The sequence below is a fragment of the Ambystoma mexicanum genome, chromosome 1p (genome assembly GCF_040938575.1).
Source record: "Ambystoma mexicanum isolate Mex_15411 chromosome 1p, UKY_AmexF1_1, whole genome shotgun sequence".
NCBI classification, from domain to species: Eukaryota; Metazoa; Chordata; class Amphibia; order Caudata; family Ambystomatidae; genus Ambystoma; species Ambystoma mexicanum.
The window spans coordinates 1265386629-1265414002 of NC_090921.1; the positions used below are offsets into that span (position 1 = coordinate 1265386629).

Below are 27374 nucleotides of genomic sequence, written 5' to 3' on the forward strand. Positions count from 1 at the left end.
AGGCCTGGGAAATAGTTGTATGTAGGGTTTTAACCGCTGGCATGTACAAAGGGGTTGGGAGATCCAATTCTGAAGTATGTGGATGTCTACCATATATAGTGTAGAAAGGGGTTTGTGCAGTGCTGGTGTGTAATGAATTATTATAGGCATATTCAGCTATCCATAACAAGTCCTTCCAATTTCTTTCCACTTGATGTAACATGCAACGTAAATATTGCTCAAGGGTTTGGTTTGTTCTTTCTGTTTGGCCATCTGTTTGATGATGGTGACTTGTGGATAGTCGAATGTCAATTTAGGCCATTGAACAGCATTTCCTCCAGAAGTTGGATACAAACTGACTACCTCGATCTGAGATCAAGACCGATGGAAAGCCATGTAGCCGTACGATTTCCTCCAGGAATACTTTTGCTAAATTGGATGCATTTGGAAGACCCTTAAAAGGAATAAAGTGTGCCATTTTAGAGAACATGTCTTCAACTACTAAGATGGTGTTGAATCCTTGACTGGGAGGTAGATCTGTAATGAAATGAAGGGACAGTGTGTGCCATGGTGCGGGAGGAATTTCCAATGGTTGGAGAAGACCAGCTGGTTTCTGCTTTTGGGACTTGTTTTGTGCACACACACCGCAAGATTGGATAAATTGTATGATGTCTTTACGCCATGTGGGCCACCAATAGTTTCGTTTTACTTTAGCTAGAGTTTTGGCAATTCCAGGATGACCTTCAATCAGGGAGTCGTGATAACCCGAAATAACCTGCTCTTGTAAATCTTTACTTGGCAAGTATAGACGGTTCCTAAAATATGGCAATTGGTCTTTAATGGTGTAATGTTCTCCTTGAGTACACCACTCTTGTGAGAAAGTGGGATCCATTAAGAGTTGGATCTTGTTTTGGAGTTCACCCTGTGTCAAGGTTGTCGTAAGATGTAGGAGTTTGTCTTCTGGAATGATGGCTACTGGATCTGGAGTTATGTATACCTTTTCATCAACACCCATGCGGGACAAGGCGTCAGCCTTTCCGTTTCGGACTCCTGGCTGGTAGGTGATCACATAGTCATATTCAGTGAAGAAAAGAGCCCACTGCAGTTGACGGGATGATTGAGCCTTTGCTGTTTTTAGGTATTGCAGGTTTCGATGATCAGTTCTGACCGTGACAGTATGTCTAGCACCAAGGAGATAGTGTCGCCATGCCTTGAAAGCTGATTTTATAGCCAAGAGTTCTTTGTCTGTGATAGCATAGTTGAGTTCGGGAGGTGAGAACTTTCGTGACCAGAAGGCCACAGGGTGTAACTGGCCAGTTACTGGGTCCCTTTGTGAGAGAACAGCTGCCATAGCCATGCTAGAGGCATCTGTTTCAACTATATGAGGGAGGTCTGGGCGTGGATGCCGTAGAACTGGAGCAGAAGTTAATTTTTTCTTAAGTTCTTGAAAGGCCTTCTCTGCTTCTTCGGTCCAATGGAACTTTTTATTGTTTTTTCTCAATAGTGATGTAATTGGATGTACTATTTGGGAAAAATCTGGGATGAATCGGCGGTAAACGTTTGCAAAGCCCAACATTCTCTGGATTCCTTTAAATGAAGTTGGTGACGGCCAGTTAAGAATGCCATCTACCTTGTGCCTATCCATTCTGATACCTTTTGGTGTGAGGATAAAACCGAGGAACTCCACTTCGGTGACATGAAAAGAGCATTTTAGACACTAAGGACTGGTAGTCTGAACTTTTCTTTACAGGAACTTTGACTTTTGAATGCTTACCTTATAATGTGAACTGTGCTCTAATAATACAGACCTGCACTATTGAGCCATCATTTGAGCCACTTCGAGCCTATTGAGTTTCATGGTCGAGCCAGTTGAGCCATAGTTATGTGTTCTTGTGACCCAGGCCAAAATAGGGCAACAAGGTAGGGAGTTATAGGCAAGTGCATCTAGTAGGTGAGGTAAATGAAGAGCTAATAGAAAGAACTAAGACACATGGGGTTTAAAAGTCTTTATTTGAATGCCAGGTGCATGTGCTTGACTGGACTTGCCCGACTGAACCATGCATCCCCAGCATGGGGGACACATAGAACTCTGGGATAACAGACAATGGGCAGGTCACCCCTACCAGCAGAAATGGATTTACCAGCGAAGGATTCCAAAAGGGAATTCACTGAAGGAAAGACAGTTAAAGGTGTAATTTGGAAGAAGGGAAAAAAGGTAAGGCAGACAAAGATATACAGAGAAATGATCAAGGAGAAAAGCGAAAAAAGGAAGAAGATTGGCGATCCCTTCAGGGCCTCTGCCTCGAGCACCCTCACCACGCCCCCAACCCCAGGGCATCAGGGAGGTGGCTGGCCAGGCTGTGTAGTGTATGCCAGTTGTAGCTGGCAAAAGATCAAAAGCCCTGGGCTGCATGCAGGGTGTGGCCCAGGTGAAGAAGCGCCCCCAACCTGGGGCCGCGGAGGAGACCCTGAGACAAGCAGCGATGCGGCCTATGAGGCAACACCCCACCAGGGGGCCAGTCAGAGCGTGCTGAGAGCAAAGGAAAGCCCGGGCTGCATAGCAAGTGCGGCCAGTGAAGAATAATGCCCCAGACCTGGGCCACGCGAGCAAGCGGTCTCGAAACAGGATGCAGTGTGTGAGGCTACAGCCCACCTGGGGTCCAGACCGGAGGAGAGCAAGAGTCTCGGCCCGCGTGGTACCCGGAGGCCCAGTAGAAGATGGCTGAATGGACTGGGAGGAAGTCCACCCATCCCGGTCCAGATGGGCCGGGTGGTGAACATAAACAACCCCCAGGATACCAGCATCATTTGCGGGACTGCCAACATCGACCGGGGCCTGTGAGGTCTACACCCCTCCAGGGGCCACACAGCGCGGAGCAAGACTTACCTGGAACCCTGGCCACTGTGTCCTACGTGGCCAGGACTCAACGTGGGAGTGCGGCTGTTTGGCGTAGGCTCCGCCCGGTTATGCTTCACCTGTTCACTGCCACAGAGGAAATGTTTTAAACAACAATTAACTATCTACATGTGTACTGCCACACAGGAATGGTTAAAGGCAAAAAAGAAAGTAAACCCAGTGGAATATATGCTAGTCAAGTAGTCTGTGGCAGCCACCCGCAGCAGAGCTGGGGGGTCCCATGCTGCAGAAGAACAAAGGAAAGATTTTAAAGGTACTGTACTGGGACACGTGTTATGACTACACTGTGGAGAACTTGGACTGACACTTAGAGGCAGACTGCAGCTGCCCAGGTTATGGAAGGGGATACACAAATGTTGGGAAAAACAGTAAATATAACCATGGGTGGGGAAACCCAGGAAAGTTGTGTAAGGGGAATTTGCTCAAGGCTCACATGGATAGGGGTTTGTTGTAGATGGGTATCTTTTAACTTGTATAAAGAAAAACAAACCAGGAAGAGAAATTGAAGGGGGGACCCCATGAGAGAAAACCTGTTAAAGTACTTTTCTGTGTTTTTATATAAAATGCCTGTAAGGTTAAAAAAAAACTCTGTGCCCTATTTAGGGGAATCATAGAATTTAGCACACAAGTGGCGCACGCGGCTGGCGCAGAGTGTGCGCGTGCGATTGTCTGCGCCAGCCGCGTGCGCTAAAATCCATTTCCGCGCACAGCATATTCATGGATTTTAGCTACCAAAACCAGCCGTGGCGCACAGTGGCGCAGCGACCCTGCAGCAGCGCCAGTTACGCCCCCAAGAACGCCCCTTGCGCAGGGAAAAGCCATCAAAATCTCCAATCCAGCGCAAAGGGCTGCGCTAACCCTGTACCAGCACGGCAAGTGGGGAACGTGTATTACTGGGGTTCGCGGGAAGTTCCACACGCGATTGGCCCTGTGCAAGTGGGGTACGTGTATTACTGGGGTTCGCGGGAAGTTTCACACGCGAAAGGGCCTGTGCGAGTGGGGTACGTGTATTACTGGGGTTCGCGGGAAGTCTCACACGCGATATGAGCAGGGTACGTGTATTTCGGGGGTGCGCGGGGAGTCCTACACGTGAATTGGCAGTGTGGGTCATCCCAGGTGTAACCTCTACACCGTCCACGGCCCCTGCAGGCAGCCCACACCACAGTGAGAATACCCTGCACCCCTGGTCATGTCCCGCAGGCAGCCCATCCACTATGGGCATGCCCCCCAGCCAAGCCACATGTCAGCTTGCACTACTGATCACCAACTCATGTCCCCCTGCACTCCCACCCCCCAGCAGTGCGGGTCACCTGCCAGCAGGCCCCCACTCATGTCCCCCTGCACCCCCAGCAGTGCAGGGCCCCTGCCAGCAGGCCCCCACTCATGTCCCACACATGTCCCCCTGCACCCTTACCCCCCAGCAGTGCGGGCCACCTGCCAGCAGGCCCCCACTCATGTCCCACACATGTCCCCCTGCACCCCCATCCCCCAGCAGTGCAGGGCACCTGCCAGCAAGCCCCCACTCATGTCCCACACATGTCCCCCTGCACCCCCACCCCCCAGCAGTGCAGGGCACCTGCCAGCAGGCCCCAACTCATGTCCCCTGTACCCCCACCCCCCAGCAGTGCGGGGCCCCTGCCAGCAGGCCCCCACTCATGTCCCCCTGCACCCCCACCCACAGCAGTGCAGGGCACCTGCCAGCAGGACCCCACTGATGTCCCACACATGTCCCCCTGCACCCGCACCCCCCAGCAGTGCGGGGCACCTGACAGCAGGCCCCCACTCATGTCCCACTCATGTCCCCCTGGACTCCCACCCCCCAGCAGTGCGGGGCACCTGCCAGCAGGCCCTCACTCATGTCCCACTCATGTCCCCCTGCCCCCACATCATGACGATCCTCAATCATGGCCCTTATGGCCAGCCTCCCCAGCCCAAAGACCCAACCAAGTATTGCATCCACCCACATAGATAAGACAATTACATGATACAACCCCAAAGGCAAGTATGTAAATGAACATATGTCCGTCACACACACACAATCGGTGCAAGTGAATGTGAAAACCCATATCATGACATGCATGAAACCAATGAGATAATACCACACATCGAAGTATGAAGAAAAAAATGTATTAAAAACAACATGAATGTAATTAAAAAAACACACACAACAATGGGAACAATTAAAGAAATGCTGCATGTCCGTAAAAAAATAAAAAACAAGAAATCATAATCCAAAGAAATCCAAAAGAAATGGTGTCCAAAGTCACAGTCCAACAAAGCAAATCCAAGGGAAAAAAGAAAGTGAAATCCATTGCTCCATGGTGAAAATAAAAAAAATGTGAAAAATCCAATGGTGAACTATGTACAAATGAACAATCCAAGGTCCATGAGCCCAAATGATGAAATGAAACCTACCAAAAATACTACCTAATAAAAAAACTATATACAAAAACGTGGTGCATTGTCCAAGCGCAACCAAAATAAAAAAGAAAAGGAAAGGAAACCTAACACTATCTAACTATATACAATGGCAGCGGGCAAGTCCTGCGGCTCACTCTGTTGTGTCCCAGGCCAGGGCATCATCGAACTCCATGTCGATGTCCCGGAGGCGGGACTCTGCCCTGGCCCGAGGTCTCGCAGGGAGGCACTCATGGCCTGTTCCAACTCCCTGCGAGTTCCCTCGAGGCACTCTGCCCCCTTCAACGCCTGATGCATGGAGAACTCCACCCTGACCATGGTGAGCCGCGCCTCTTCCGCCCGCCGCCACTCCGCATCTATAGCATGGCCTAACCACTGCCACACGGAAGACACTTCCAGTCCTGGGTCCTCCTGCCCTCTGGCCGATGCCTGCCCCTCCGATGTTGAAGGCCCTGAGCCATCATGGCTCCCACCTTGTTGTTGCTGCTGCTGTGCCTCTGCCTGTGCCCTGGCTCTTGCTGCCTGCACATCCTCCTCCGGCTGGGGTGCAGTTGTTGATGTGGCCACCCCTGCTGGACGTCCGACTCCCGACTGTGGCAGGGATGTGTCCTCCACCAGCCTGGCCGCAGGGTCAGAGGCAGCTCCACAGGGTACCCAGGTGATACATGGGTGGGAAGATGGCATGGAGGACGACTGGCGCATAGGGGGTTCCGGTGAGGAGGGGGTCGAAACAAGGTCCAGCAAACGGAGGAATCCGGCCCTGGTGAGCTGTCCCAGTAGGTCTACGCGGTCAACGAGGCATTCAAGATGACGTGCAGTGTCCTCACGAAAACACTTCAGGTCACCTTGCATGCCCCGTTGACGCAACGCCATCCCACTCAGGACAGGCTCAACCCGGTCCCGGATAGCCACGTCCGCAGGGAGAGGAAGGCCAGTTGTTGTAAGCGGATCCCCTCCCTGAAAACGGGTCTGGACGTAGGCATCCCTGCTGGTGCAGGATGATGCAGTCACAGGATCGGGGACAGGATTACACAAAGGCACCTCTGCGGTGGCCTGTGCTGCCTCCTGTCCCTGCCCCTACACTGCACCACTAGCACCACTGGAATCCCCACCTCCAGACCCTGTGTCTGTCCCTTGCACAGCCTCCTCCTCCACCAAACCCCCCACCAATCTGGATGACTCTGTGCCATCTTCCTCCGTCGGACCTTGTGGGTTCTCAGCTGCCCCTTCTGCTGCCGAGGAGTCCAACTCCGACCTCCACCTCTTGGACCTACTCTCGGCAGCTGCGGCCTGGGACGCGGCACCGGACTCCTCACTCCCTGATGAGATGACAACCTGGGAGGGGAGCCGGGCCTTGTGTCTCCGGCTGGCGGTGCGATCCCTGCCGCTGTGCTCCACAGCACCCTCTCCACCCTCTTCATCAGTTGACGCTGCAGACAGGGAGAGATAGGACACAGGCATCAGGGCACTGTACAATGGACTGAAACACACATGACAGTTGCACATGAGTGGCAGTGTCAAACCTCAGACATGGCATCACAATCCCCAACACACATGTCATTTCAACTCACACACGAGCAATTCCACAGCCATATCACAACAGCCAGCACCATCCATACACATGAGCATCCAAAGGTGAACCAGACATCACATGAAACACAGGGAGTGCAGTAGACATGCACACACGCCACCACACTTACATGCATGTCTACATCTCGTCCAACTGTTGCAGTGATGAGATCGCCATACATGTCAGATATGCCATTCAGCCTTCTACATATCAGTGTCACATGCATCCATGTTGCATCACAGTTGCACACTTGTCAAGTATACACACATGCACATGTACACAGTGCAGATACATGCATTAGGAACCACCATCCATGCCACAACCATGCCAATGTACATACACAGAAATTCAAACATGTGTGCTCCCACACCTGCATTTGTCCAGCATGCTTACCAACACATACACTATCAATGTGTCTCACACATGAGAGGACACACATGTGGCAGCCTCACGCCCATGTTCATACACATCCCTACCTGGCCCTACAAGAACACATGTGCAACCTGCACACTACTGGCACACCACGACACTCACAGCGTCCAATCACTCTGCATGTACACTTATCACTTGACTCCAGACGGGTCTGCCTCTCAAGGATCTGGACGTAGAGCGCTGGGCATATGCGTTCCAGGACCCTCATTTGGTGGTCCGATAGCTGGCCCCCGGCGCCCCTCGGCATCTGCTGCCTTTGCGAGGCGCCGGGTCTTGTTGAGGGTCTTGGACCTGAAGTCCTCCCAGCGCTTCTTGACATGATGTAAGTCGCGGACTGCCACCCCCTCTGCGTTGATGGCAGTCACAATGTCCATCCAGATCCTGGTCCATCCTTCATTGTCGGCGCGTGAACTTCCAAAGAGGGCATCATACTGCCCCAGGACTTGCTCCACCAGGACACCAACTTCCCTGGCACTGAAGGTGGTGGCCCTCTGCCTCTCTGGCTGGGGGTTGCCAGTGCTGCCCGATGGTGTTCTGCTGGACATGGCAACCCCAGAGGCAGGAGTGGGTGGGCAACTGGGTCCTGGGGCTGGGCTGTGGAGCGATGGAATCCCAATCGGGAGTCTTCAGTTCCAGCAGGGGTGGTCACAACAACTGCACCCCTGGCTGACGTGCAGGCAGCAAATGGCAGGGCACGCGGGCAGCAGGCAGTCAGGCAGCAGCAGATTGCAGGTGGGAGCGTGCTCGGGGCTCTAGGGGGCAGTAATTCGGCCTTCTGGGCAGGAGCGTGGTCTTCCGTGTGTTTTCGCGTGGCCAGCTTGATATGGAGTGATTTGGCACGTGAAAAAATTGCATGTCAGCGTGTAATTGAAGGAAAAGCCTTTAGCGCGTAAGCGCATCAGCACACATACGTGTTTTCATTGGACCAAAGGCCCTTAGCGCGTAAGCGCATACGCGTGCGGGCGTTTCCCTCGTGACGTGGGCATAGTGGTTCAACGCGCGTGAAAAAACTGCACGTCCGCGTGTGAATGCGTGTAATCCGAGGAAAGGGCCTGCTTGCGTAAGTGACATGACACGCGTGGGCGTTTCCCTCAGCACGGGTTAAAGGTGAGCGGGGCCAGCAGTTCGCTGTACGTGCCTTTCGTGGAGACCGACATGTGTAGCTGCTTCGTGTTGTTTCGCGCGCCATCACATCTTCACAGCGATCGAGGACGTATCTTTTCTTTTGACGGGGTATTGGCTACGCATGTTTTTCTGCATCGCGCTAGTCAGACGGTGAGTCGCGTACGCTATTTTTCCCACTGCGGGTGCCCCTGTGTATCACACCCGTTTTCGAGGTCTTAGTAGCCTGCGTGCCCACGCGTATGCGTTTTTCGTGTTAGTGGGTGCCACCGCATACTGCGGGAGGTTGATTCCACGTCCGTAGGCTGCAGGGTTGCGTGCACGGTTTTACTGCAGTTTTGGGGTGCCTGAGCGTAGCGCGACCCGTCACTACATCACCGGGGTCACATACAGCCTTGCAGGTGCAGGGGGGCTGTTAACATCTTGCATCCCATCCCCTTCACCCCATTTGCCCCGGTCAATTGTGGTGTACACCTCCCATTGGCGCTACTCCATCTGTGCCGGCACTACTCCATCTGTGCCATGGTTGGGAGGCCACCAAAGGTGAGGGGCGCCTCAGCTGGGCGTACTCCTCATGGCGGGCGTGGTCAGGGACGTGGCCGGGGTGACCAGGGAGGAGGGGGACTCCAGGGTGTCCAGGGTGGCCGCAGAGGGGGAAGAGGCAGGGGTGCGCCACTTGAGCACGATGTTGTGCCATCTGTCGGTGCAGTCACGCCACCACCCCCTGTGGTTCTGGGAGATGCAGCTTCTGCATCTGGCAGTGGTGCCTGTGTGACCCGGCAGTCCATTTCATCGACTGCCACGGGCCCAAGGGTAGTAGTAGCTGCAGGTGCAGCTGTGGACACCACCACCCAGGCTCAGGCTCTGCCAGCGCAGGCTGCGTTGGCAATTGAAGAGCCCTTGGAAGATTTCCAACAGGCCCGGAGGGAAACCGTAGGGGCACGCAGGGCTGCCCTGACCAAGACACGTGTCCCTGGGGCAGTAATGTCATCTGCTGCCCCAAACAGCTGGGTTTTGGCAAGTGCAGGGGCAGATGCACCCAACAACACTCCGGTTGTGAGTCTGCCAACCAGGACAGTCGCGGTCAAATACCCTGCCACAGCGGATGTTGCTGCGCAGGGTCCATTAGAGGGCACCCAGCTGCCACTGACGCAAGTCAGGCCTTTGGTCGTCCCTCCACCTGCCACTCCCTTGGCTCAATCCACCGGTCCCACTGGCCATGCTGATCAGGGCGGCATCAGCCAGCAAGGGTCTGCGCCACAATCCAAGAGGAGGAAGGTTGCACCTGCAGCACAGGCTGGGACCCCACACACAGCCACAACCTCCTGCACATTGAGGAAGAAGCCTTTCTGCAACCGGGAACTGGACTACCTCGTGGACTACGTGCGGGACCAAAGCTGTGACATGCCAGTGGGTGCCAATTGTCAGACTAAGGCTGCCCACCGTGATACAAACTGGAAGCAAGTTGCGGAACATGTGAGTGCATTCGGCCATGAGGTGCGCACGGAGCACGAGTGCAAAAAGCGTTGGAATGACCTCAAACGCAGCGCTAAGGCTAAGCGTGCCTCAAATTACAACTTGACTCTGGTGACTGGCGGTGGGCCTGCACCGGAGGAGGAAGACCTCACTCCACATGAGTCACTCATTGCAGAGTTCATACCATCAGAATCGGTCAAAGGCGTGGGAGAGATGCCGGACTTTGATGCACAGCCCAGTGAGTGTTGATGCGTGTTTGTGGAGGATGTGTGTGTTTTACTTGTGTGATGTGATGTGCATGACTGCCACTACATGTCACGTGTACATGGTTATGATGTGTGAGTAATGCAATGCTTCCCTGATGCATGTCTACTCTGCTGGAGGGTGGACATGTGGAGCAGACGGGGACTGTCCACATCACCACTTTTGCATCCTACTCACATGCTGGTTACCAGTTTGCCCCTCCGATCCATGTTCCAGCTCACTGGCACTTCTGCATGTAGCATGGCGTGAGCTTCCTCTCAGCCCAGGAACTATGCATAGCATGACTGACGTGCATGTGTACTCTGCCTGCAAGGGGGTACCCAATGTAGGCATGCTCCCTTGCCCCTCAACCCCCTGCTCTGCACCCCAATTCCACCTTAACACTGGTCTGCTACAATATTGCCGTTGGGTACTTCCCTGCTCATGCCTCCTGTGTGCATGCTAACATCCAATGGCCAATCTGACAGACATATCCATTGTGGTACATCCTTAGTACTTGATGCAGGGTGTCTCACTTGGACTGTGCAGAGGTCAGATGCCCCGCAGGGACATGAGTGCCCATTCATGCTCCATGTGCATTAAACGCATGCCCATATGTGTCCATGACTGGATGATGACTGTAATACAAGTCCAGGATGACCTAATTTGCATGGCATTTGATCTGCCTTCTCATGTCAACTGTGGCTCAGTACTGCGTTGCACACATGTTTAGGGTCTGACAATCTGTGAGGGTCACAGGCCTCAGCCTGTTTAAAGGCCAATGACTCTGTCCAACTGGTGTAGTGTCTTCTTCACACGTGGGTGGACTCCAGAGGTTTCATCATGTGTCCTGCTTACTGTCCCATCATCATTTGCAGTGTTGTCACTTGACTCACATGAAGCTGTTGATGCTAGTCAACACTGTCTGTCAATACACAGGTCTATGCTCAGCCTTTTGATACCATGCTAGGCATCCCTGCTTTTGCACTTGGGTCGAGGGGTGCTTTGCTTGTAGATATGATACCCATTGAATGCACATTGCACGTGATGCCTGAAGTTGACCTTGCGCTGCCTTCACATTTTCTGACACACACCATGGAGTCCTTGTACATGTAGGTAGTGAGTAACATACATATTCGCTGCACTGCATAGACCCACTTCAGTGCAAACTGCCACCTTTCAACAGGTCTAATCACAGAAGCAAATTCAAGTTGACCCAGAATTCATGCCAGGTTCTATTTTGTGTGTCACATGTCTGCCTGATGTGTTTGTTGTCGGTGTGTGTGTGTGTTGGGTGCTTCTAACATGTGTAGTGACCTTTTTTCTCTCTATTTTTCAGATGATGACGCAATGGAGCTGGAGGATGGCGTTGTCATGCCAGGCACAGGGTTGTACTCACTACAACAACCCGGCGCAAGTGGGGGTCGTGGGGTGGTAGGCCACGAAAACCCCCAAGCGCTACAGTCCATCTTGTCTCTGGCTGCCTATGAGTCCAGCTCTGAAGAACACTCTGATGATCATGTCGAGTTGGATGAGCATCAGGTCCATATGTCAGGGGTGAGTGATTCTGATGTGGACACTCCTCTGTCCGTGACACCTGCACTGAGGGGTCAGACAGTCTTGGTACCTCCGCCCGTGGTGGATCGGGACGCAGGGTCACCCTCTACACCAGTCACTGATGTGCCTGGGACATCACGTCGACGGGGGGCATGTAGTCGTGCAGCTGCGGGCGGTGCCAACACAACGAGGATCCACTCTGGGTGTTCTTCTGATGTCCCAGAGGGAGCGGGCAGAGGAGAGGTTTGCACAGCTTGAGCGTACCATCTCGGCTGAGCTACATGTTTGCCGGGAGGTGCAGCAGTTGTCAAGCCAGGCCTTGCAGGAGGAACTCCGTGTTACACGTGCTACCTTGCAAGAGGAAGCAGGTATATCACGGGAGGTTCTGCATGCAGGCCTACATGTCATCACCACACAGAACCAGGCTCACCCGTCCGGCAGACCTGCTGCCGACGAGGGGCAAGCTGCTGCTAGGCGTGGTCATGCTCCTGTGCCACGTCCTCCTTTCCAGGAAGAGCCAGACTCGGACAACAATCTATCTCCCACATAGGTTGGGCTGTGCAGGCGTTGAGCCCATGGAGGTTTTTTTTTTCCTCAGCATCATCGCATGTGGGTGTTGAGCAGCACCCTGTACCTCCCCCCTCCTGGGTGCCCCCCCCCCCGGGTCGTATGTGGCCATTTTCGATTTTTCTTTTAGTTTAGTTAGTTAAGTTTCTGTTTGATAGTTAGTTTAAATAGGTAAAGTAGGTTTTTCATAGTTAGTGTAATTAGTTAATATAGTTTAAAATTGCTAGTCTATTGTTCTTTCATGTGACGGTGTGGTGCTTTGTGGCTTTTGAAAGCATCCACTATCTGTTCCAGCTGGGCCCTTCAAGCTTGTCTTGTGTATGTGTTTGTGCTTGGAGTCCTTGACTCACATATGCCACTCCTGCTTCCCTTATCCATGGGCTTGCAAGGATGGTTCGGTGTAACAGCATAATACACAAGGGCAATGGACTGTCATATCTGTGGCATGTCTGCTGCTGTGGAACTTGTGTTAACACCCCTAGTGGGGATGATTGGGGTGTAATTGTCCACTGTTCTTCTTTTGCTAGATGGGGTGTTTAATGATTCATGTGTACATTCATTGCTATGCATTGTGTCGTATGTTTCTTATCTTTAATGAACATGTGCTTGTTGCAAATCATGCCGTAGATAGTGTGTTCCACACTGTTGCTGTGAAAGACGGACTGATGGTGTGATTTCTGATGTACGTCTCTGACATGGTCCAGTCATGTAATGCCTGAAGAGACACACACAGATAAATATTAAGCATTAATCATGTGTTTCATGCACTTTCTGCAGGGGGATGAGCTTCAAGACCACCTTTGCCAGCAGACATGGGCCATTGGACGTCTGGAATCAGGACACCTTTGGTGCTGCCGACATGCGCATGTGTGCGCAGGCAGAGGCACAGGGATTGCGATCATACATCCGAAAATCGATGACGTGTTTCAAGGGACTCCAGGCAAGGTGAGCAGCACAGGGGGGTCACAACACAGCAAACCGTCCACCTGGCCAGTTGAACATGCATGCTTAGTAGCAGCACTGACAGTGAACTTGGACAAATATTGGTGTAGAAGTGCACAATACATCAGTCCATGTGTTAATGGACTGATGGCTAGTTGATGTGAAAGTTGTCTGGGGCACCTGCAGGGGCAGTGGCACATACCCTCCGGTCCACCATGGTCCATTGAGGCACTTGTATTAGCCATGTAGCATTCCGAGACATGGAATGAAGCAGCTCACAGGGACAGACAGCAAGGGACAGACTCAGGTGCGGTGCATTTCATTTCCAAGTAGAAATTGATACATGCACTGGCTACTTTATTTTGGTCATGGTGGTACAGGACTTGTTCTGAAGTCAGACCTTGCTATTTGCGTCTGTCTGCTTACACAGGGAACATTGCATGTTGTGTGAATCGTGACACATTGGTGTTCCATTTGCCACGCACCCACCGGTGCCTGACTTACTGCATTGACTGTGTATGAACCATCAGAGGGGTAATGTTACGTATGGGTATGAAGCATCCACACAAGTTTGTCTGTTTGTAGTGTGTTTTGTTACTTTGGGGCATATTTGGTAGTGTGTTTGTGTGTTTTGGGCACGCACAGATTATTAACTGTGGCTCTCTTTGCAGCATTGAACTGCTCCTGTTACCAGACCGTAGAGTGCGCAGGCAGGAGGCCAGCACTCACCCCAGAGACAAGTTTCTCTTTGACTTCCATTTGAGTAATTTGCTGCTATGTGAACAAGTTTTGTCGATGTGTGTATGTGTTAATGTGTGTACTACATTTTGGTGCATTCCCTACTTTCCCGTGTCAATCCTACTCTCCTCTCCTGCCCCTCATTCCCGTTTTCCAGTATGCCAATGCCTGTGCCGACTGCATATCCCTGACCATCCTTCTCCTCCAGGGTCTCAGAGGCCTGTGTGAGTTAGACCTTGCAGGCACCCAGACTACGGTGGGGGTGGTTGTTTTGTGCCACTCCTGCACCTGTACACGGGAGCTGTGACAGTAGACATCGGTTCGTGTTGCATCATTCTATGTTATGTACCACACATGGTTCAGATCCTGTAGTGATATTGTTTTACTGTGCTACCTTGGTTGTTGACATCATTGTGGTCGTACTTGGCCTTTGTGGAGTACTGCTACTTGAAGTCATCTACTGGAGGCTGTTCTGGTTTGTTTTACTGCCTGCAGGATATTTGCTTGGCTTCTGTGTTGTCCTGCTTTGCGTTCTCTTGGATTTTGTGCTTTTCCAAATCTAGGTGGACTCTGAGGGTGCTGGCAACTTTTTACACACAAGGTGGGAGATGGTGACAAAGGGGATGGGTGATCCTGTGGCCAGGTGGAATTCAAGGATGTACGATGAATGACCCAGATGCAGTTGTTCAGTGGGTCGTGGTGATTTGTGAGGGAGGGGGGGTGTTTTGTTGTTGATAGTTGCCTTGCCCTGCAGTGCGATGGGCACCCTGAAATTGTAATTGTGCTTTCCTATGTACATGATGTATTCTGCTGATCAATGCCTGTTCATGTGTTGTGTTTATCTTTCAGGTGTGAGGGGATAGTTGTGGTTTGAGATGCTGGGGTATAAACATGGTGAATGTTCACATGTGATGTGTAGACGACACTGATGGTCATTTGATTTCACATGCATATGTTGAGTGCATGTCCCTACTGACCCACACGCTCGCACTATGATCCACTACATGTACAACCACCCTTCCATGCCCACGTGTACACTCTGTTTGCCTTCTGGTGCCCACTGTGTCCCTGCAGCACATGTTCTCTGACCATTTGTGGATCCTGTACATGCCTAATTTGGTTTTTTATGTAGTTTGTCGCTTAGATGTCATGCTCAAGGTGTGCATCACACACAATGGCTGTTCACTGTGCTGTGCGCTGAGCAGTGTGTTGCAGGAGGTGGACACGGCACACAGTAGCTGCAGTGTTGATTTTGCAATGCACATTGTGCATCTAGACAGGCATTAATTGTTATGTTTCAACTACAACTTTTGGAAAGCATTTGGGTATGACTTATTTTGGGTGGGAGGTTGTTGGTCAGTCATTTCATCTGATTCCATGTCAGGCATCATTGTCTGATGCCAATTTACATTTTTCACATGGCAATGTGTACCTTATTGTTACTGTGTTGGTGTATGGCTATTGCTTGCCATGTCATGTTGTGGTTTTGGAGGGTTTGAGTGACATACCAGTGATAGTCATGGCCTGTTTGGCAGGTCTGTGTGATTCACATCTTGCATGTGTGCCTTTTGGTCACACAGGATTGCTTGTTTTTAAGTAGCTAGGGATGCACACAATGTGGCAATTCCATGGCAACAATCTCAGGGTGGTAATGTTGTGACAGTTGACTGTCTCTTTGTCATCATCAATTGTCACCGGGTATGTGCCAGGCCTGGGTGGACTCAGCAGGGTGGGGAGTTTAGGTGAGAAATCTGTCCACAAGCTTGGTCTGTGCTTCCTCGCCACGTGCCCTATCCCCTCCCATGGGCAGCGCCTGTGCCTGTGGTTGGGGATGTGGGTGCACCACCATGTCCACCGGTACGCCCTGCCGTGTTGCAACATTGTGCAGGACACATGCTGCCAAAATGATCCTGCACACTACTGGGGGTGCATAGATTAGCTGCCCGCCAGAGCGGTCAAGGGAGCGGAAGCGTGACTTGAGCACTCCGAATGTGCGCTCCACTATGGCTCTGGTTGCAATATGGGCCGCGTTGTATCTTACCTGGGGTGGTGTGGTGGGGTTCCGGATTGGCGTCATCATGTGGTTGCTCAGAGGGTAGGCACTGTCCCCTGTAGAGGTGATAATGGTTGTGATTATTGGGGTTTGTGTATTTGTGTGTGTGTGTGACATGCATGCATGTGCATGGGCATTTGTACTCACCTAGGAGCCATGTGTCGCCATGCTGGCCAGCTTCCAGGGCCAGGCCCAGGGCGGACATTCTGTATATGAAACTGTCATGGGTGGAGCCAGGGTAGTTTGCATAGACAGAGGTGATGATTCCCTTTGCATCGCATACCACCTGTACATTGATGGAATGCCAGTGCTTGCGGTTTCGGTAGATGTGCTCAATGGCCCTAGGTGGACGTAGGGCCACATGGGTGCAATCTATGGCACCAAGCACTTTGGGGAAGTGTGCCACCCTGTAAAGGTCCTGGACAATGGCCTGCCTTTCTGCGGGTGTTCTGGGCATGTATATGCGCCTGCGGACTGAGGGACGTGCAGGCATGATTGCCAAGACCTGCTGTAGGCAGCGTGACTGCGTGGCCTGTGAGACCCCCCCCCCACTATGGCAGTAGTCCGCTGAAAAGACTCAGTGGCCCAATAAATGCAGGACATTGAGCACCTTCTCCAAGGGGCTCAATGCTTGGGAGCAGAGGGTGGGGGATGTTAGGTCATCTTCACACTCCCTGACCAGGTCGAGGATGCTACGTGGTGGAAACCTATACCTGCCATAGACCTGGTCATCAGGCTTGTCCGTGGTGAAAAAATGCGTGCCCTGGCTATTCTCCTCCTGCGGTGTCCCACGATCAGTGCTGCGACAAATGGGGCATTCATCGTAGCTGTATATACGTGTTTGTTGTTTGCACACACTTTTATACTGTGCGCGGGGACGCTTCCGCCTGCCTTCGTGTGGCGGACGCGTTGACGCCTGTGCACGTCTTTTTCCGTGCGCGGGTTTCCCGTATTCAAATCCATGAATACGGGTTGTTCGCGTGCGTGTGGGCGTTCCGTGTAGTTCCCTGCAGTACTTCCCCAGTTACGCCTTCTTTTTCACGCGTTATTCCCCATTCCGCGTGTTACGACCCCTGTTCCGCCTACTTTTGTTGTGTGCGCCGCGCTATGTGCGCTTTCGCTGTGCGCTTAGCGCACGCTGTTTGGAGCCGTGTGCGCCAGCGTGCGCCATGCACGGATTTGGCGCACAACCAGTGGGAAAGTAGCGCAGCGCCTTCCTTGAATCGCACGTGTGCGCATGCGCTTGCTTTCTCACGCTTGCGCCGGGATTTTCGGCGCACGTTTGTTCCATGAATTGGCCCCTTAATATCAGGAACCCAGGATTGTGGCCCATCTCCTGCATTAAAAACTTTAAATCACGGGTTGCTCAGCGCCTCACTTTACCAGCTGGCCTTTGATAATAATAAGTAGGCATTTTATATAGCACCCTCAGGTATCTGAGCGCTGCTTATTATTACCCACGGTGTGTGGTGCTCATTTATCGACCTCTGAAGAATGAAAGGCTGAGTTTGGCCCTGCTGGGATTCGAACCTGCGTCTGGACAGATGCCAAAGCGAGCGCTCTATTCGCAGTGCCACTTGACCGGTAAGTATAAATTGTTCGCACCTGGGCCAGGGCCATAAAAACAGGGACTACATTCACGCTGCATTATCTTTACCTGTACAAGGAGGGTTATTTACCTTCAACACACCTGGATACTGGATAGAGTGGGGCTGAACTTTTTAAATAGTGTTAGACGTGTTGTAGATGCTGTCCACCATTTTTAGGGCCTGTCATTTATGTGATCATATCTTTTCCCACACTTTAGGTACTGCTAGAGTGTATACCCCTATTTAACTGTGTGAATACTAAAGCAGTGTGTAATCCATTTTGGGTTACCAAAGTGTTTTGGTGCATGTCTATACATTGATTTGGTTAGATTGTAATGCGTTTGATTTTAATGCAAGTGTGCTCTAATAAATAGTATTTTATTAATACATAGTTGGGTGGGCATTCTAATGCTCAATGTTAATGTAAATTAAAAATTGCATCAAACTCCTGACCTCCAAAGACACAGTCTCACTGTTCATCCTCTTTACCAAGCAAACTAATGGATTGACTTTTAGTAAAAAGAAATCTTTGCAAGAAACCCACCCTAGTGCTGTTCTGGAAACCCACCTATCTCTAAACACTTTGAGGTTTAATTTGTGATCTATTTGTCGATAGATCTGATACAAATTAGTTTAAGGTCCTACTCCAATACGCTTTTTCGAAAGGAAAAACAAATGCTTGTCTAGATTGCAGCAAGTTCCTCTCTCAGCCTTTTCAGCTTACCACTATTCTTTACTAATGCTAAAAAAAAACATCATAAACACAGAAACCGTTGACAATATGATCATGTCTGTCAGGTTATGAAAGCACACCAGCTGGCTTCCATATTTCTAGAGCTCCCCTTCAACCACCGCCTGACACCGCGGACAACCCATTTGCACCGGGGGAAAGGCGCTCAGCCAACCAGGTGGCTGGAAGAGTGGGCGAGAATACAGCGTGTACCGCCAGCTCTTTTCAGCCAGCTGAGGCCCTTCTAGTGAGGTGCCATCTTGATTGTGGGGAGGCAACAGAGAGCCTCTCCCTGTTGCCTCCCCATGCCTCCACCCTCCCCCCAAATGACATTACAACCCCTTCTCCAACCTCCTTCCCTCTCTTATAAGCTGGACCAGAGCTTTGTTCTCCAGTCCCGTTGCTCCTCCCGTCCACTACCACTGCCATGGAAATGGAAAAGTGACTAATAGGGCATCTTTATGAGTTCGGCGGTGTGGCCAAAAACAGTGGTAATGCAGTAACCACTGCATTACCGCTGCATTACCACACAGCTGGGTTTGGAGGTAAGATGGAGGAAAAACCTCCAGCAAAATGCTGGAGGTAATTCCGCCATTTTACTGCCACAAAACTGTACTTTTGGCAGAATTCCCCCAGCAGTACTTCTGCTGAAATCCACATGGAGTCCTATCGACTGCATAAATGGGACCTAGCACTGCTATACCGCCACTTGAAAATCCAGCAGTAATTCTGCCAAGTGGCGGTAACAGTAAATCCGTTTGGTGATATCTGAGCAGATTTACCGCACAGATACCACCAAACTTGTAATGAGGGCCTTAAGTCCCTATTCCTATGGTGTCTGTTATTATTTTTCCTTCGGGAGATTGGGTTCGTGCAATAGCGCAGAGCCCATCTCCTGAGGAAAAACCTGAGGGAAAAAAAAGATTTGTACCCCAGCCAACCCCAGAGGGTGGGGGGGGCGTGAATAGCTATAATGCCTGAGCCGGTGGGTGGGGGAGTACATGGCCAGTAATGGCACGCAGACTTCGCTGAGGACCTTGCGCGGGATGTTACTGGCCACATATGCTTCAGCGTGATTGCTACAGTAATTTCTATGTATACCAAGCTGTATATATAACATTCAACCTCGACTCACATTTATGTGGCATTTTTAAAGTTCATAATACTGGTGCCCAAGCCAACATTTATGCTATCATACAAATAGATACTAATAGCAATGATATCCACGTATACATATATTGCAAATATAGTACTGATATGTAGACAGACTTTTGCATGTAGACAGATTTTTACTATGTTATCCCAATAGAAAAAATACAGATAATATTGATATGCAGATCCATAATAATAATAGCTATGTAATGAACAGTACTAGTGTCCAGATAGATAGTAATACGCATATATAAGTATTCACTAATTCTAATATCTATTGATATTTAGAAAGGTTATGTAAGGGTGCTGAAGGAGGAGGCTGACACAAAGCTGGCATATTTGTGGGCAAGGACTTTCATTAAGTGAAAAAGAGAAAATGACACCTACCTATTCCTATCTCTAGGGGCCGGCAAAGGGTTTCCCTGCCTCAACTAAAAGATCTACGGTGACTGTCAAGATGTTTGTGAACTCAAAATGGCCACCGTCCTATGTAATGAAAACCTTGCTTCTGAAACTATAAATAAAGTAGTATCGTTCTGGCCGATCCCAGGAGAATGACTCGCTTTTCCTGGGTCCAAGTTCCTGGTTTGTTGTAACAGTTCTATTCAGTTCAAAACAGTCTCCTCTCTCACACGTTATCAGGGGGAATAGATCCCATCCCCTACTAATAATGTTCCAAACAATACTTCTCCTGTGTTATCAGGGGGAATCGCTCCCCTCCCCTGTTAGTAGAGTGCCAAACACTCTGGTACTCCCTCTTGGTGGGTCAGGAAAATGTCTCCCTTTTCCTGACGTACCCTTTCAGATAGCCTGGAGGAATGACTCCCTTTCCAGGCCCCTTTTTTACCTTACTCTCAGTCTGAGTGTTCTGTTCTTTCAAACAGCCTGGGAGGAGGACGCCCTTCCCAGGCTTTCTTGGAGTTTACTGCCGGCCTCGGATATCAGGAGAATGACTCCCTTCCCTTGGTCTTCTTTCTATCAGGCTTCACACTTACAACACCCAATTCTGGTTTTACCTCTTGTTTGACTTGGCCTAGATAGTTCACTTCCATGGCAAGTACTGACATGAGGAAAATTACTTGTATCTCTTTCTGCTATTGGGTCCCAGACCATGGTTTCTCTTTCACCTCTTCTTTGAATTGGCCCACTTGGTTCACTCCCCTGCCAAGTACTGCCATGAGGAAGATGTCTTGCTTCTTTATCTTGATCTCCATTGTTGTGATCCTTGACCCTTTTCTGACAGTTTGTGGCATTGTTTCACCACCAACATGAGGAAGACATCCTCGGGTGCAAATGTCACACTCTCTCACATTGGGATCCTTGACCCTTCATTGGTGGTCAGTGGTTTTTGTACTATCACTGACACTAGGAACATTTCCTCTCATGTAAAGCTCACCCGTACTTCCTTTCAAAGTAGGGAATTGGTGCCTGCCCCAGTTTCCTCATGGGCCTTTACTCGGTTGTCAGGGCCTTCTCGTGTCCCCACCGGTCAGCCTGCTCTTGCCCGCAACTTCTGGAATCTTCCCGCCAGGCTCCGGTCTCTCCTGGGGTCTGTACTGGCCTTGTCTCGGTCTTTGGAGGCTTACAACAGCTTCTGGTTCACTGCTGTGGCTCCGCAGCCTTTGGCTACTTGCAGTATCAGCACCTGTTACAGTCTGTGCAGTCCACCTCCTCTTGGAGGCCGTGATACTGCCCCACTAGATTCTTGCATGGTCTTGTGTCAGACCTGCTAGAGACGTATTTCCTCCTCTGATGGTGTTCTCATGTCCAGCCCTTTGAATCTCCTGCGCCAAACAGCTTCCTCGAAAGCTGTTGCTCCAGGGATGGCTTGACATTATGTCAAGTCCCTCTTCGATTTCTAAAGTATTTACAGGTATGTTTCTTGCTGGAAGGCTAGAACACTCCTCTGAGTTCATGGAGGTGCTCTTCCTGCATCCTCTTTGTGTCAGTACAAGTGCCAGGTATCCTTCTTTGTCTCAGTACTGGAGTCAGTAAATGGTATAATGCGACAATAGCAAATGGAAGTGCTAGAAAGTGGGGGTTGGCAAAAAGATGGTTTAGGAAGGTTAGGTTTGGGATGTTGTGCCTAATTCTGCCCAGGTGTTCGTCCTGTTCCTCAGGGGGGGAGTCCCTCCCCATGAGATCCTCCTGCATTGTACCATCGCCAGGAGGACTATCGGGTGCACGCCTCATCTCTCTGGGCTCTTGGAAAGGGGCTCCCCCTCGGGTAGAAGTGACGACATCTGATGAATTGTCACAGTAATAAGACCATTATTCAAGTACGTAATGACACAGATGCTCAGATATGTTATAATAATGCAAGATAATAAAAGTGCTACAGATAGAGATAATAGTGATATCTAGTCATATTTAATAATGGTTTATCCGTAACAAATATTTATCATGGTATCCAGATAGATATTGCATGGATACTGATACCAAGACAGAAAACAAGACTATTACTAATAAGGAAAATGATTCCAATGCAAATTCATATTAATGGAAACATAAGGGCAGGTACTCTATACCCCAATAGATATAAGTATTCATACACATACATGTATTTATATATTTTCAAAACAGATACTTATACTAATCACACAGACAGTACTGCTGATCCTGTTGTGATGAAACAGGCAGGAAGGAAGGAAGGAAGGAAGGAAGGAAGGAAGGAAGGAAGGAAGGAAGGAAGGAAGGAAGGAAGGAAGGAAGGAAGGAAGGAAGGAAGGAAGGAAGGAAGGAAGGAAGGAAGGAAGGAAGGAAGGAAGGGTGGGAGGGAGGGAGGTAAGAAGGGAGGGAGGGAGGGGAGACACGAGAAGAAATGGCATGACTCAAGCCCTGTAAAGGAGTCGAATTGGGGAATGGATAAAGTGAATGTAAAAATAAAGATGGGCACACTCTTTGAGAAAGGTACTGGGGTAAGCTTACTGTTTGATGCAGGTCGGGAATCCCAATTCGAAATACCATCATGCTGAATTGGGAATCATCAGGAACGGACATAGACCGCTCCTTTATCCTTCGTGCAGCTGCTGATGAGGAGGAGAGGGGCCTAGGGCCAAGCTGGGTTGTGGCAGGGGTTGGAGTGTTCTTCCCGCCACGGGCGGTGTCCTCTCTGGAGCTCTCGGAATCCGACTCCCCCCCAGGGTATTCGGATATGCTCCTCCTCTCCTCCTCGCTTGACACAGGACTTTGGGGCATTGTCAGGAAGATGGAACAACAGCAGCATTACAGGGCCAGCTGGAAAAGAGGAAAGACAAGACAACTTGAGGGAACGTGGACACAGAGTATTACATTGATGAGTACACAAACGAGCATCATGAAGTCCTGCAACTCAAAAAGGCATCCGTGAATGAGTATGAGACTCTCTTATAGCAATGAGTCGCTACTATGAGCTTGCAAGAAAGAGTCACTACTATGAATGGCAGCATGTTCACTGCATGGGAAGGGAGCTCGACACTGTGCACTAGACATCAAAGGGCTCCCCAAGAGTGACAATTTTCATGTTTATATATCCCGCTCGAGAGTGGTCAATTTTTCATTACTTAATTTATTTATTGCCTATTTAAAGCATGCATAGTCAACTCGGATAGGGCATCACAGTCCAGCCGGCAGTTGGCAGAACCAGGGGCGGACTGTCGTATCGGACATTCTGGCCCCGGCAGAATGCAATTTGGACTTAGGATGGCCTGGGGCCGGTTTTACAAGCCACCCTAGGGCCAGTTTTGGAATATAACATTATTTTTGTGATTAAGTAACTTACTTTAGGTAAGATGGGATGCACCAAGCATTCATAAAAGAAAGTTAACACTTGCTAAGTGTTAAATTTCCTTTGATGATGCACACAATAGCTGAGGCCGTGCTGGCCATTGTGTGTACCCAGTCATCTGCCGGCGTGGCACCAGGAGGCAGCCGTACTTTGATTAAACAACAAATTGTAACAAATTGTCCTGGGGGTTGGGAGGGAGTGAACTGAGAGCATGCCTCTGCTGTGGGTGGTTCCTGTCCTGTGTTGTATGCATGTTTGTTTTGGGGGAGTGCAGTGTGCTGGGTGGTCTGCCTTGACTAGAGTCCTTCTTGGTCTGAGCCTCAGGGAAGGGGCCAGGCAACTGCCAGGGGCCTGCTGTTGCTATGTGGCTTGGGCTGGCTTGGCAGCCAATCACGTGAGCGGGCTGCATGCATATGGTGTGTTGTGCTGCCGGGTCTGGGTGCGGTCGGTCACTCACCACAACCCCCCCCCGCACATTTGGGAAGCAAGGAAGGAACTGTTGACATAGAGCAGCAGCCTGCCGGCCTCTGACTTGCTGGCTGTGGCAAAGAAAAGCACATGCAACTTTCAAGTGTAACGAAGATGACAAGGCCTCCTTTCGGAGCTGCAGCAGGCCCACAGCACCCGGCGCCTGCCCCAACCCAGCCCGGCAGCTAAGCCGAGGTGGACAGCAGAAGACATTATTTGTGCAAGCACATAGGCCAGCGTGATCACCCAAAGTAAGTAAAGATAAAAACATAACATGAAGGGGCCGGTGCCTGCCAGATGATATACCCTTTATAGCATTTGTATCTCTGGAGGACTGGACTGGGCTTGTAGACGGTCTGCAAGCCCAGTCCTTGAGGCACATACACTCCAAGCAGAGACCCTTGCTGTAAAGCAACTTAAATTAATTAGTGATTGCCCTGAAGCCGCTGCCATCTGAAACCTCTTTAAAATGAATAGCAATGACCTGGTTACTCTTGAAACGGACAGATGTGCTGAGGGTCAAAGGGAGAAAGAAAGCCGAGCACCCAACCATGCCATAGATCCCTTGTAGCATTGCTGCTTTTAGAAGTCATTGTAGGGATGGCGCTAAGAAGACACTGTTTATTTTGCAGTTTTGCAATGTATTTTTGTTCTCTGGTTACTAGTATTCCTAGTGTTACCGGTACATCTAAAAATATATTTATTTGTTCAAAATGTGCCTTTATCAAGTTGACTGAATGAACAAGAAAATGTATCCCAGCACCTGATAGCAGAGTGCGTATGACTGAAATGACATACCCCGCAGGCAAATTGCCCAATGTACACATACTTCAATGGAACATGACATTATGAAAACAGCCTTTTTAACAGAGTGGAATGTCCCAGTAGCAATCTATATATCATAAAGAAATATGCTCCCTAAGACCCCCATTTCCTTATCTTATACAACATTTCTAACAGTGAATAGACTAAAGTGTGCGCATGGCAACGTTCAATTATACGTTTGATCTAATACATATAGCTTGTCTGTTCCATTCTGTATAATTAAAGAAATCATGCTCCGAGTCTAGTTTATTTTTCAAAACAATTAAGTTCCATTGTGAGGTTGGCGCTGCCCATTTCTGTAACTCTCTCTGTACGATTTTGCAGTACATGGAAGCGCGTGTAAACGGACTGCACGCCCACGCCTCCACAAATCGGGGCGTTTTATGTTCATTTGAATCGGCCGGGACCAGGTCTCCAACCGCAGAGATGTTTTGGAGGGACGTGCCCGCCCTTTGATGAGATCAATTTGAGACACACATACACACTGCATATGCATACAAACATTTTTTAAATTTCTAAACTTCCCTTTTACACTAGGTGATCTTCTTTATGGTCGGTGCAGGTCAGCAACACAGCATGCTCCACATGTTGACTAATATCTTGACATGTGCACAAAAAATTGTTGCTTTATGTCACCAATGTAATCTTTTCAACATAATGTATTAATTTATTGTTTGCTTGTTAGGTGCTTATACAATAATAATATACTATTTCAAAGTGCCCAGAGGGCAGGCAGGGTCGTGGGGGGGGGGGATAAATTACAAAACAATATTAAGAGCAGAGTGGGAGGAGGGAGAGGGACGAACCTACTATGCCTTGTGAATATTCAGAACGTGCAAGTGCAGAAAGGAGGAGGGTAGGTGCTGGGGATGCAGAGCTCATGGGTGAGCCATGAACAAAGTGCTAAAAATGATGAGTATTACACGGCCTGGGTCACGGGAGGCCGAGCGGAGGGTGTGCAGATGCAAGTGCTGTGGATAGACAGGAGCTGGGAAGAATTTGTGTGGGGGGTCAAGACACCGAAAATGCATAAGGCCAAGGACACCAATTCAGCAACTGTGGGGTTAGCAGAGAAGAGAAAGAGGGAAGTAGGAGGAAAAGAGTAGGTTTTAAGGAGCTTCTGGGATTTGAGAAGATCCTGCTCAAGGCACAGGGAGAGGGGGAGGCTATTCCAAACGAGGGAGCCCCCTGAGGAAAGTAAGTGACCCTCTGCCCTCTGTTTTGCAAAACGCTTTACATGTAAAGAGTTGGTGCCAGAGGAGCGAAGTGGTCAAGAGGGAGAGTATTTAGTGAGATAAAGGTGAAGATAGTGTGGTCCCTTGGCCCAGACAGACTTATGGATGATACAGAGGGATCTGAATTTAATGTGTGCAGCAACCGGGAGCCAGTGAAGACTTTTTAGTGCAGGAGAGATGTGGTCCCTGGGCTTAAGGCCAAGGATAACTCTTGCTGCCCTATTCTGGATAAGCTGAAGGGGTCGCAGCATGGAAGAAGGCAGATTCAGGAGGAGGCTGTTACAGTAGTCAAATCTGGAGAGAACCAGGGCTTAAGTCACATTGAGCCTCTGAGGGAAGGTGAGAAAAAGTAGAATTCCTTTGAGAAGGAAGAGCTGATAGTTGGACTTCTTGGCAATGTCCTGCGTGTGAGGGAGGAGGGAGAGAGGGGGTCGAAGATGACTCCAAGGTTTCTGGCTTCAGTTGAAGGTGCAGAGGGATAGCCCAATGAGGAAAGCCAGAGTGAGGGGAAGAAGGAGGGAGCAGAGGTCCCAATGGGAAGGATTTCAGTTTTACAGGCATTGAGACGGAGACCATTGGAGGTGCACCAGGACTGGATGGCAGATAGGCAGTCAGGGATGATGGAGGGTTCAAGAGGATTAGCAGGTAGTCTGAAGAAAAGCTATGTGTCATCTGCATAGCACTGAAAGTTGGAGGAGAAGATGGAGATGAGGTGTGCAACGAGGCCAAGGTAGATGTTAAAGAGCCAGGGGGAGAGTACAGAGCCCTGGGGGACACCACAGAAGGAGATTGAAGGAGGAGAGGAGACGGTTCCCAGGATGACTTGGGAAGAGCGGTTTGTGAGGAAAGAGGAAAGCCAAACCAGTGCTCGTTCGGAGATACCAAGTGTATCGTGGAGCCTTTATACAAAGATGGAATGGTTAACTGTGTCAAATGCAGAGGCAAGGTCAAGAAGGATAAGGACAGCTGGGGAGTTGAAGTCCAGTTCTACACGGGTGTTCAGAAGAGCAGTTTCCATGCCTTTCGATACTCGGATTTCAGATTGATGGTCGTGGAGGTCACCAACAAGTTAAGTGTGAGAGTTAAGTTGGGGCAAGCCCAGTTTCTCAAGTAGCTTCCCCATGAAGGGGGTGATGGAGATTGAAAGGTAGGGTCAGAGGAAGGTTTTTTCAGGAGTGGGCGCAGAAGGGAGTGCTTAGGGTGGGAGTGGAAAGACCCGGTGATGAAGGAGTTATTGCAGAAATCAGCAAGAGCAGGGGCAAGAGAGCCAATGTTATCCTTGACAGTCCTGGATGAGCAAGAGGAGACCTGTTTAGAAGAGACCTTCATGGAGCGGACAACTCTACTTCCTCAGGTGTGACAGGAGAGAAGGAGGAGAAGGAGGCAGGAGGCGGAAGGGTGTGTGTGTGTGGGGGTCGGGAGGTGGGATGGGTTGTGAGAGAGTGTAAAAAGGGTGGTCATAATGAACTGAGGTTTGGTGGCAAAGTGTGAGGCCATTGCATTGCAGAGGGCCTGGGAGGGAGAAGGGGAGGAGGAGACTGCAGAGGGGTTGGCTAGTTCCCTGCAGATTTTGAAAAGTTCAGCCGAGTTATTGG

General features: G+C 50.1%; 1 protein-coding gene across 1 annotated transcript in view; it reads right to left on the minus strand.

The window, feature by feature from the left end:
- SHANK1 (SH3 and multiple ankyrin repeat domains 1) overlaps positions 1-27374 on the minus strand; it is a 2604687-nt gene that overhangs the window by 1994329 nt on the left and 582984 nt on the right. The window contains exon 2 of the mRNA XM_069605116.1: positions 22414-22722. Coding sequence (XP_069461217.1) covers positions 22414-22683 — 270 coding nt within the window. The 5' untranslated portion in view covers positions 22684-22722. The remainder of the gene's footprint in view (positions 1-22413; positions 22723-27374) is intronic.